Source organism: Narcine bancroftii, chromosome 12 (assembly GCF_036971445.1).
Source record: "Narcine bancroftii isolate sNarBan1 chromosome 12, sNarBan1.hap1, whole genome shotgun sequence".
NCBI lineage: Eukaryota > Metazoa > Chordata > Chondrichthyes > Torpediniformes > Narcinidae > Narcine > Narcine bancroftii.
Window position 1 is genome coordinate 78,479,635 of NC_091480.1, and position 12,295 is coordinate 78,491,929.

General features: G+C 40.8%; 1 protein-coding gene across 2 annotated transcripts in view; it reads right to left on the reverse strand.

The window, feature by feature from the left end:
- Positions 1-12,295, reverse strand: part of LOC138747621 (rho GTPase-activating protein 23-like) — a 263,779-nt gene that overhangs the window by 219,061 nt on the left and 32,423 nt on the right. Inside the window, exon 1 of one of the 2 annotated variants that reach the window (XM_069907013.1) lies at positions 2,241-2,416. The exons of the other annotated variant lie outside the window; for it this stretch is intronic. Coding sequence (XP_069763114.1) covers positions 2,241-2,294 — 54 coding nt within the window. The 5' untranslated portion in view covers positions 2,295-2,416. Of the gene's footprint in view, positions 1-2,240; positions 2,417-12,295 lie in introns of those variants that run through there. 2 annotated transcript variants of the gene reach the window in all.

The window sequence follows — 12,295 nt, forward strand, 5'->3', positions numbered from 1 at the left end:
GGCACAGCTATAAAGCTCACGGCAACCAACTGCAATCAGCAAAATCTAGGGCACCTACTCCCTTGGTCACAATTGCTAAGTCAAGTAAAGGAAAGTGCCCTCAAAAGATTTAAATATTCAACATTGTATGGTTACATCTCATGCGAGTTGCTGATACAAGGTACAAATATACAAGAGTGATGAAGCATCAGAAAACTCACTTTGGAGAAATCATCCATAATCAAGACTAAAGCAGAACATTGTCCTGACTACCAATTCATGCAACTACCAGCAACCAATTTTTAATTTGGTCAGGTCTCATTTACAACTCAAAAGCTTGCTTTGTAAATTCTCTCATGGGTAATTTTTTTAAAAAATTGCACAATAAATATCATTAAATATACATAACGGCAATTAGATCACATTTACTCTTATGCTCCAAGGATGAAGAATTCAATTATATATGAATAATGAGAAGCTGGGCCTCCATCCGGATGGCATTAACATCGACCTCCAGCTTCTATTACCCCCCCCCCACCCCCGATCTTTCCCTACATCTCCTTTCTGTTTCTCTCTCTCTTTTCCCTGTCTCCTTTCCTCAGCTCTGCTTCCAGAGACCCAAACAAACCCCCTCCCCCCAATCAATTCTCACCTTTCCTCTCTCCTGTGTCTCATCCATATCCAATTAACACCTTTTGTCTGTATTCCACCCCCTGTTCATGCTTCCCTCCTCCCTACTCTTTAATTTGGGCACCTGCCTGCTTTTTAGTCCCACCTTGAAGAAGGTCTCAGGCCCAAAACGTCAGTTATATATCTTTACCTCCAATGGACGCTGCGAGACCTGTTGAGTTCCTCCAGAATTTGTGTGCTTTTACTACAATCGCACTACAGACATTCATGCTTAGATCAAACTAATCTGGAGAGATTTGACCAACATGTTCAAAATCATAAAGAATCTAGAAATATCTACAACTTGTGTATATGGGTTTAAGAGCATGGAAATTTGCTTCCAAGCAGCAAATAATTATGATCTAGAATGTACTGTCTCAAAGGGTGGTGAAAGTAGATTTAATTAGGGCAGTAAATTATGCCTTTAATAGTTCAAAGGGTTGCATGGCCTTTTTCTAAGTTCTTAAACTCTACTGTTGGCAGTGAGAAGATAAACTCTAATTGACAAAAAATTACATATTCTTCTTTGGCTTGGCTTCGCGGACGAAGATTTATGGAGGGGGTAAAAAGTCCACGTCAGCTGCAGGCTCATTTGTGGCTGACCAGTCCGATGCGGGACAGGCAGACACGATTGCAGCGGTTGCAAGGGAAAATTGGTTGGTTGGGGTTGGGTGTTGGGTTTTTCCTCCTTTGCCTTTTGTCAGTGAGGTGGGCTCTGCGGTCTTCTTCAAAGGAGGCTGCTGCCCGCCAAACTGTGAGGCGCCAAGATGCACGGTTTGAGGCGTTATCAAACCCTTTTCAAGCAAGAATATTATTTTTCTACATAATGAGAGAATCAGAATCTTTAATACCTTCAGTCAATCAGATGGTCTCAGAGAACATAAGTTGTCAACCACTTCAAAATGCACAATGTTACATCTGACTCAAGATTTGACTATAAAGGAACAATGTAAATAGTAAATTGCTATGAGGAATGACCACTTTAACATCAGTAATAATTTCCATATACCCACCAATGAACTTCTAAATTGTCATTTCAAATTGTTGCAACATGAGTAACTGTATTTGAGAACTAATGTTTCAAGGATATAAAGACTGATGAATGCTGATCTTTGTCACAAAACACATGGTTTTGTTTTCTGCTCTTTTAATTCTGAATAGAGAGAAGGGAAAACAAGAGAAAGCTTGAACGATCTAGTGCCTATTACAAAGCAGCATTGTCCAAAAGAATGGCACTGCTGATTTAAAATAAGTGGACACGGCTGAGCTTTCACCCACTCATAAATCGAAAACATTACTACCATTCCAATACCAAATGAACAACTACATTTAAAACAAGAATTCACTTACTGAAAGGTGAGTTAAAAGACTGAAGCTCTGCTAAGAGCACTCAACTTCAGAACAACATTGTTTATAGCCATCTCAGAGCCACAGACCAATCTGCCTTTATTTGTCCTGCTTGTTTTAACTCAAAGGCCTTGCATTCCTCTATGCTAATCCGCTTAATCACAAATGCATTATCATTAAAACGCTGCAGCCCAAGACTCTGCACACAGCAGTGTAGGGTTCAGCATTCTGTATTTGTTACTTACTTGTGCCTCCACGTAGGGTGGAATTCCAACGAGATAGAAAGCCACGCCATTCATCTGTGAGAAAGATGCCTCCGAGTTTCCAGAGTATAGTACCAAGCTTCACAAAGCTATATTCCTACACAGCTTTTAATTTGCAGTCAGTCAGTAGCCTTCCTCTCCCCAGGCTAAAGTCGTCTATCTGCTGTGCGGAAGAGCGTACATTGGTCTTCTAATTATCATCCCCTCCACAGCCAAAGGGGAAAGCAAAATCAGCTTCCAGTACGCTGCACTAGGGAATTTGTCAGAGCATTACTGTGAACACAAAGTTGAAATGTACCAGCCAAATAAAACATTTAAAAGCAGCAGCATGTTACCACGCTTGTTCCTTTTATCCGCTTTCCCCAACACAAAGCAGTGGTGTTAGCGGGAGCCTTTTTTATCTAAATCAGATTGAAAACATTACTGCTGCGATTTAAACAGCAGGCTAAAATGGGAAGAAGAGGAGGCTCCCTGCCAGTAAACATTCCAACTGACAGGGGAAACATGTGACGGAAATCCTGGAGCAACTCATGGGCTACAGAGACCTGCTCCCAAATCCTGTCTACATCGTACCAAAGAATGCAGGCAGATTAATTACTTTTTCTATTGGATCCTCAAAAGAAAAAGCTCAGACTCAAACATGGAAACATGAAGTGCGTAATTGCTGACTTGGTCTCCAACAAAATAATACTGTTTGATGACTGTGCAATTCACCTAAAACAATATTACACATACAATGGGGTTTTCCACGATATAATTACAAGAATACTGTAATCAGAATGAGATCTCAGTGTATCAGAGGTGCCTCATCTCTCACATGCAGATCCCACAAGAAATTAATACAAAAATATTCTGCTGATGCACTGTTCCGTTGCAGAAAATGTGGGAAAGCTGTGCTAAACCAAAGCCCAATCTGCCTTCTCCAAAATACAATCCAAATGTGTCGGAGTGTTATGGTCAACATTTATCCTTCAATACACATAACTTCAAAAAACATTGTTTTCTGGTATTTATAACATTGTTGGTTGACAGAATTTTTCTTAATGAAAATAAATTTGTTTGTGTCATTATAATAATAATGACTCTTCAGATGTCTTTAATTGGCTGAACAAGAAAACCTCCAGAAGCTGGATGCTACAGAAACTCAGTAGGTCACACAGCCTCATTAGGATGTAAAAGACTGTCAAGGTTTCGGGCCTGTGCCTTCATTGGGAATGCTGAAAATCAGGCAGAGACCAGAATAAAGTAAAAACACAATGCTGGAGAAACTCAGCAGGTTAAATGGTGTACTTTTCATAGCAAAGTTAACCAATGTTTCGGGCTTGAGCCCTTCATCAAGGTTTGAGCAAAATGTAGACAGGTGCCCAAACAAAATGGTGGGGGGGGGAGGAGACAGGGGCAGGGGAAGGAGCACAGTTCCACAGGCAGGAGGTAATAGGTGGATAAAGGAGGGAAGGCACCAGCAAAAAGGGGGAGGGGTGGCTCTGTGAATGGAGCGGGAAGGGGATGGAGAGCTGGAGAAAAAGACAGAGGATTGGGGAAGATAGAGAGAACGCAGAGCGGGCTAGCAGAAACCAGAGAGGTCGATGTTAATGCCATCTGGTTGGAGGGTGTCCAGATGGAATATTAGGTGTTGCTCCTCCAATTTACAGGTAACCTTGATTTGGTAGTGCATACAGCAATGGACAGACATGTCAGCATGGAAGTGGGGCACAGAATTAAAATGGTTGGCCAATGGGGAGATTCCTGACATTGATGCAGACAGAGTGAAGGTGCTCAGCGAAGCGATCTCCCAGTCTGGGTCCAGTCTCTCTGATATAGAGAACTCCACAACCAAAGCACCACATGCAGCAGATTACTCACTCCAAAGGATACACGAGTGAAGGGTTCCTACACGTGTGTAACTATACATTAATCTCTAAAAATACCAATGTAGTTTGAACAAAATTGCTGGAGAAACTCAGCAAGTCATGCAGTGTTCTTTGTGCAGCAAAAATAAAGATACATAACCAACATTTCAGGCCTGAGCCCTTCATTAAGGCATGAACAAAAGGCAGGCAGGCGTCTGAATAAAATGGTGGAGGGGGAGAGACAGGGAGGAACACAAGCCCACAGGCAAGAGGTCATAGGTAGATAGAAGAGGTGGAAATTTTCATGATATGGGGCGAGAGTAACAACTTGAATCTCAACGTGCACAAGGCGAAGGAGATGATCATGGACTTCAGGAGAACCAAGAATGACCACCCTCTACTACACATCAATAACTCTAGTGGAGAGAGTCGAGAGCACAAAGTTCCTTGGAGATCAGTTAACTAGTAACCTATCATGAACACTCAACACCTTCTCATTTGTCAAGAAGACGTAACAATGACACTTCCTGAGAAGACTGCAGCAGGCAAGGCTACCGGCCACCATCATGTCAACCTTCTACAGGAACTCTATTGAGAGCATCCTAGACACCTGCATCACTGTCTGGTACGCCTGCTGCAGAGAAATGGATCGAGGTCAATCCTCGGTGCCATAAGAGTGGCAGAGAGGATCACTGCAGTTCCTCTCCACCTCACAATTCAACGTGATATACCAGGATAGTTCTCTGAAGAGGGTGCCAAAACCATTGAGGACTTCCTTCCACCCTGGGCACACAGCATCTTCCAGCCTCTCCCATAAGGAAACAGATACAGAAGTGTCAGAGCTTGCATTACCAGGCTAGGGAACAGTTTCTTCCCATGGGCAGTGAAATGCTGAACGACCGAAGGAACTGCTCACGCTAACCATCTGAGACTCTCATGTGTATGAAACAATATTTATTTATTTATGTATATATATGAATACTTGTCCTGCATATGTATTGTTTGTCTGTATGTGTGTTATGTGTCTGAATGATGGAGAACAACTTTTGTCGGGTTGTACTTGTGCAATCAGATGACAATAAACTTAACTTGATATGAGAGGGAGGGCACAAGAGGAAAAAGCCAAGAAGTAATAGGGGAGGGGATAGTTTTCTGAATGGAGAAGGAAGGGGGTAAAGAACTGGAGGAAAAGAGACAGAGGGGTGGGAAAGAGAGAGAAACAGGGGAGGGGCCTAACCAAAACTAGAGAAGTCGATGCTAATGCTATCTGGTTGGAGAGTGCCTGGACGGAATATTAGGTGTTGCTCCTCCAATTTACGGAGGACATTTGTTTGGCAGTGCATGAGGCCATGTCGGCGTAGAAATGGGGCATGAAATTGAAATGGTTGGCCACTAGGAGATTCCCATTATTGCTGCGGATGTGGACTGATTCTGTTCTACTCATATTATCACTGCAAATTGAAAGAGAAACAATCATCTTTAAATAAGATGCATAATAAACTTTTTTTAAGTTATTACAATCCATTGTTTGCAGTCTGTACTTCAATATTACCAGTCTTTTTATGCATTCAATATCCTTTGGATTTCAACTGGCTGCATTGGTTGAAGCATTTCACAGCAGATTTGGAACAAAGCATCACTAATTCTGAAGGAAAGCACACTGATCAAAAATAGGTCAAACATTTTTGGTGCCGCATGATGACATGAACAAATTATTAATCACATGTTCAGTTCCCTCTGTCCTAAGCATCATATTGTACAATGTAGACACATGGATACTTCTTTCTATTATCAATCGCAATGGCAAACTCAAAAATAGAGATGCTAATATTGACACATTTTGAATCATTTCACATATTGTTGTTGAATATCAAAACAAATTAAAATGCATAAAAATACCAAATTGATTTTTAATAGCAATTTAAAAAAGAAATACATTCCACTAAGGCATGCACAAAAGTAAATGGATGGATGGATAAATAGATTGGTAGATAAATATATAAATAGATAGATGTGCACTAATGTGCATTAGTGGGGGAAATTACATTCCACATGCAGTGTCCTGGCCTCCCAGCAACAACCCAAACTTTGTTACAACACCCCAATCACCAAGTAACAAATCTGTAAATTAAGCGAGCAAGTGATTACAATAACAAGGAAAAAATACTTTTGCTTCTGGCCGGGAAGATGCCAAACAGAGCTGGATCCAAGTTTTCAGCATCGGCTGCAGCTGGAGTCGGCGACGGCAATTCCATTCTCAACATCGGGTGCGGTGTCAACCACATCAAAGAAGTCACTTCTGGCTCCCGGGCAGGAGCGGGGACGTCAGGCTCCCAGGCAGGAGCGAGGACCTCGGTCTCTACCTCGGTCGCCCCCCCCCCCACCCCACCGTTCAACACCCTGGCATTTTTTGACCCCTTGGATAGTACCTACTTCTAACCTGGTCAAAATTAAACTGATATAAACATAATCATGCTTATTTTTATTTTATTTAAATTATAGCTAAAATATTGACATGCCAATGTCTATTTAAATATTGATCTATTTAAAACTTAAAATTATCATCGATTTAAAATTGGTAACTAAGTACTCCAATGCATTCCATGAACTACAGTAAAACTCCAATCTTCTGTTATTTGAGTGTTCAAAAATCTAATGGTTTACTAAATGCTGATTCCTGCACTCCCTTTTCCCATACTGCCTTGAAACTCACACTGGTCCTTTTTTTTCTCTGCTCCCATTAAATTCAACCAGGCCCCATTTCCTGTGCACTTTTCAAACTCTGTTGATTCTATTTCCTGCGCTTCTTTTGAACTCACCATTCCTACCTCCTGCTCCCATGAAACTCACACCCCCTTTAAACATCTAGGTTGATTGGAAAACTGATACCCTCACCACTATTCAGGGCCTCAACCAGTTCTTCCCAGTGAAGCAGCCCTTCACTTGAGAATCTATAGGAGTTAATTATTGAATCCAGTGCTCCCAATTCCGCCTCCATTACATCAGGGAGACCACGCAGACTGGGAGGCTGTTTCATTGAGCTCTTTTCTCTCTCCACTGCAAAGATAAGGTCCTCCCAGTGGTGAGCCACTTTAATTCCACACACCACAGCCACATTAACATGTCTGTCCATGGCCACATATACTGTCAAATTGAGGCCATCCTCAAATTAAGAAACACATAGTCTATATTATATAATATCTAATCAATATTCCATCTTGGCAGTCTCCAACTAGACAGCATCAATATCAACCTCCAATTTCCATTAAACCCCTCCACCAGTATCTCTCCTTCCTCCAGCTCCCCACCCCCTTCCTTTCCTTATCAGAGAGCAACCCTTCTTATCCTTCTCCCCTGTCACTTTTCAACCTTCCCAATGAAGGGCTCAAGGCCAAAACATTGGGTGCCTTTTACTTCCTATTAATGCTGTGCTACCTGGTGAGTTTCTCCAGCACTTTTATGTACTTCATTAATACCATGGTGTAGCATCTAATTTAAAAAAAGTGAATTAAAAGTATATTGGAAATTTAACTGGAATATCATCCAGCAGTATGGCACTGTAATCACCAACATGCCAGATTAAGTGTCTGTTTAGCAAAAGTTCATCTTCAGTTTTATGCTTATCATCTTGATAATGAAGTGGCACGGTGAGCATAGCAATTAATAGAAGGCTATTACAGCGCCAGTAACCTGGGCTTGAATCTGGCACTATTTGTAAAGAATGTTTACATTCTCCCCATGTCTGCGTAGTTTTCGCCAATTTCCTCTCACATGCCAAAGTCCAAAAGAATGTTGAACACTTCAGTTCTTTCACAACCTTGCATTGCAAAAATGGAAAGACACAATCGTCATGGTCATCCTCCCATCTATTCATCATAAAAATTTGTGTGTCCACCTTCAAACACTTATCTAGACCAGTTTACCTATCACATACCATTCTCACATGTCTGTCCATGGCCTTATGTACTATCCCACCAAGACCACAAGTAAATTGGAGGAACAACACCCGATTTTCCGTCTGGGCACTCTCTAGACAGAAGGCATTAACGTCGACATTTCCGGTTTCTGCTAACCTGCTCTCCTCTTCCCCCTCCCCCCCCCCCATCCCTTCCCCCTCCCTCCTCCCCTTTCCAGCTCTCCCTCCCCCCTCCTTTGCTATTCACCAAGCCATCCCTCCTCCCCTTGATGTCTGCTATTCTCTCCCTCCCTTCACCTATTACCTCCTGCCTTTATGAACATGTCTCCGTCCCACACTTTTGTTTGGACACCTGCCAACATTTTTCCATACCTTGTTGAAGGCCTCAAGCCCAAAATGTCAGTTGTGTATTTTTACCTTTGCGACAGAAAGGACACTGTTTGACCTGCTGAGTTTCTCCAACATTATGTTTTTACTACCACCTTAAGTAATCTCTTACTAACCATAGAGCACCTGTGGCATAGGATGCTATAGGTGTCCTGTGGCTAGTAGGGGATTATTTAAGGTGATATGTGAGTGGAAAGTAAAAGGTTGAGAACCAGTGGAATATTCATTCAGAGAGCTTCCCCTCCTCCTATCACTTCTCAGCTTTTTTCTCTTCTACCGTTCCACCCATATACTCTCCTCCACCCCCAACCCCCCCCCCCATGTTTTTATTCAGATGCCTGCCTGGTTTTTGCTCATACCCTGATGAAGGGGTAAGCCCGAATCGTTGGATATATCCCTTTGCTTCCTATAGACGCTGTGTGACCTGCTGAGTTTCTCCAGCAATTTTGTGTATCACACTCCCAAATCCTGAGCTGTCTTTTGGTTTACATTGATATGTACAGTGGTACATATCAATATTTTTTTTAAAGTTGCATAATAGACAATCTTTCATTCATTAGGACTATCTTTTCAACATTTAAGTACAGGGTAAATTAGTTTAAAAAAGGGCAGGCCACTTTTTCAGTCATCAGTACCACCAGAATTGTACATGTCACAGCTTTCTTCAGCTCCACCATCACACACTTCTCTGTGCTTGTGTGTTATTTTGCTCAAAATTATCATTTCCCTTCCCAGAGCAACTGCCATTTCCTTGTGAAGTTATTAAGGAAGTTCCAAATATCAGCACAACCCACTGTTAGTGCTGGTGAAACATGGTAACTTGAAAACTTACTGCACTGAGCACTTTCTCATTCTCCTGGGCTAAGTGGAAATATGGTGTTGATCACAAATAATTTGAGCCCTCTTCTGGAAACATTATTGCATAGAAAAGAGATTTGTAATTCCTGTTATTCACATCTTTGACTTGTTCCCAAGGTATTTTGTACCCAGACTGTGGGCAAAAATAAACTGACCTTGAGGAACCTACAGTTCCAGCCCTCCTGCCAGTTTCCTGTTGAAGCAATCAAACAGTTACACTGACCACATACATCAAGATTTATGCCAGGCTTTAAAGGACTAACAACAGTTCAAGAGCTTTCTTAAAGAGATAAAGTAAAGCCTATTTTTAAAAGTAGTAAAAACTAACATAAAATTATACAACTTCAATATAGACAGCGTCTATAATGGATAATCGCAAATACCTGTGATGCAAAACACAAGCAGAATATCATTGCTTAATAAATGGTTCTTTAAAACTATAATCTCATCATCAATGCCCCTTAAAAACATATTTAGATTGTATATAAAAATTCTATCAACTGATTTTCTATGAGTCTTGTTTACAACAAAATTCTAGTGATTTCAGGAAACAGGGGATGACAAAAAATGATTTAGCTTAATAAAACATACCCCTTTAGTAATCCAATTTTCTGGAACGAGCACCGCGCTCCTTTTCAAAGTGTCCAGTATTTTTTTACATTTAGACATACACCATGGTAACAGGCCCTTCCGGCCCATGAGCCCGTGCTGCTCAAATACCTCAATTAACCTATAACCCCCATACATTTTGAAGGGTGGGAGGAAACCAGAGCACCCAGTGGAAATTCACCCTGACGTGGGGAGAACGTACAAACTTCGTACAGACACCTAACTGTGCCTCATCTTGGAAAACATTCCAAAGAAATCAAGAATTCTTTGTGCAAAAAGTTCTTTTAAATATCTTGTTATTGAAAATTACATTTAATACCTTATTCCACCTTTCTGATGTTCCATTTCAAGTATTTTCTCTCTTGATTAGAAAGGCAGAATTTTTCTAATCTTTCCTCACACTTCTTCCCTTCTACAAATGGTATCAATAAATTCACTGCAATTGTGACCTTTTGGTTTCATTACCTAATAGCTTCTTCTGAAGGCCTTTACAAATTGCCAAAAACAAAACCTCTGGACCCAGAAAACTTCCTAAACACTTGATTAATTTGCAATTGCCGGAAACTAAAATAAAAAAGGATTTTGAAATAAATGGACTGCACTTAAATGCAGCAATCACAATGTTACATATTCTATGGAGTAAGCATTTGTTGGGGAACCCCCCCCCACCCCACCCCATGCCCTTCCTTATCTCAGCGCACAAGAATCCGCATCAGTGAATCACATTATGATTAAGTAAAATAACAAAGAAAAAAATCTCCAATTAACATAAGTGTCAGTGCTCAGGTTCTCCATACACATCTTAGAAATTCCTAACAATTATAGATAAACTGGCTTGAGTTTTTTTTAATCCACACCAGTGCAACATGCCAGATGAATGATCCCTGCATTCCATCACTCTGGAATTCCAAGTTATTGGAATTGCTTCTAACTTTATCATGACAAAATATACTGCTTTCAAAATTGAATGGCGCTGTCTTAAAATAGCTCTGTACTTGGTGACTTATCTCTAATCTGGTCATTTGCAATTACATTTTACTGTAATAAAGCTTTTTTTTTCCTGTCTGTAACAGGTTACCGTTTTCCTGTGTTTGCCGACTGCAGCAGCTAAGGAAATAGCCTTGCTGAGTTCCGGACTTTATTCTTCTTCTAACCCTCCCATAAATACTGTGCCATTAAAATTTTGACTGCAAGTTACTTTTTTGAACTCCGCCATCTGTCATTTTACAATTTGAAATGCCAACTTCAGTAAAACCAGGACCAAAAAAAAAATCAACTTAGTCTTTAGCATAAAATTGGCTTTGAGAAAAATGCATTGCATTGCTCACAAATACCTGTTATAATCCTACGTCACTTCTGCAATTCCATTTTACCAGCTTCTGGCAGTTCTGATGTTGTTGTGGTAAAACCATTCATGTGCCCGCCAGTTCTGATCCAGTGCTAATATCCCAAATCACTAACACAGTCAACACTCTTTGAAGGTGTAAATGTATAACCGCCTTAATCACGTACAGTGCCCTCCATAATGTTTGCGACAAAGACACTTTTATTTCTTTATTTACCCCTGTGCTCCATCGCTTTATATTTGTAATCAAACCATTCACATATGATTAAAATGCACATTCCAAATTTTATTCAAGATTATTTGTATACATCTTGGTTTGACCATGTAAAAATTACAGCATTATTTATACATAGTTCCCCCATTTCAGGGCACCATAATGTTTGGGACGTTTGGCTTCACAGGTATTTGCGATTATCCAGGTATGTTTAATTGTTTCACTAGTGCAGGTATAAGAGAGCTGGGCTTGCATCTAAGCTTATGATCACTTTTGGAGTCTGTAGTTGCCATTTTTCAACATGAGAACCAGAGTTGTGCCAATGAAAGTCAAGGAAGCCATTATGAGGCCGAAAAACAAGAATAAAACAAACCTTAGGACCACCCAAACCTTAGGATGATAAAAAATCAACTGATTGGGGCATCATTAAGAAAGTGCGTACTGGTGAGCTTAGTAATTGCAAAGGGAGTGGTAGGCCAAGGAAGACCTCCACTGCTGATGGCAGAAGAATTCTTATCATAATGAAGAAAAATCCCCAAACACTCTTCAGGAGGCAGTTGTGGATGTGTCAATGACAGAAGACATCATCAATAGAAATGCAGAGGTTACAGTGCAAGATGCAAACCACTAGTTAGCCACAGAAACAGGATGGCCAGATTACAGTTTGCCAAGAAGTATTTAAAAGCGCCTGTCGAAATCTGGAAAAAGATCTTGTGGATAGGCTAAGATGAACCTGTTTCAGAGTGATGGCAAGAGCAAAGTGTGGAGGCGTAAATGAACTTCCCACGATCCAAAGCAGACCACCTAATCTGTGAAACATGGTGGTGGTGGTGGTGTTATGGCCTGGGCATGTATGGC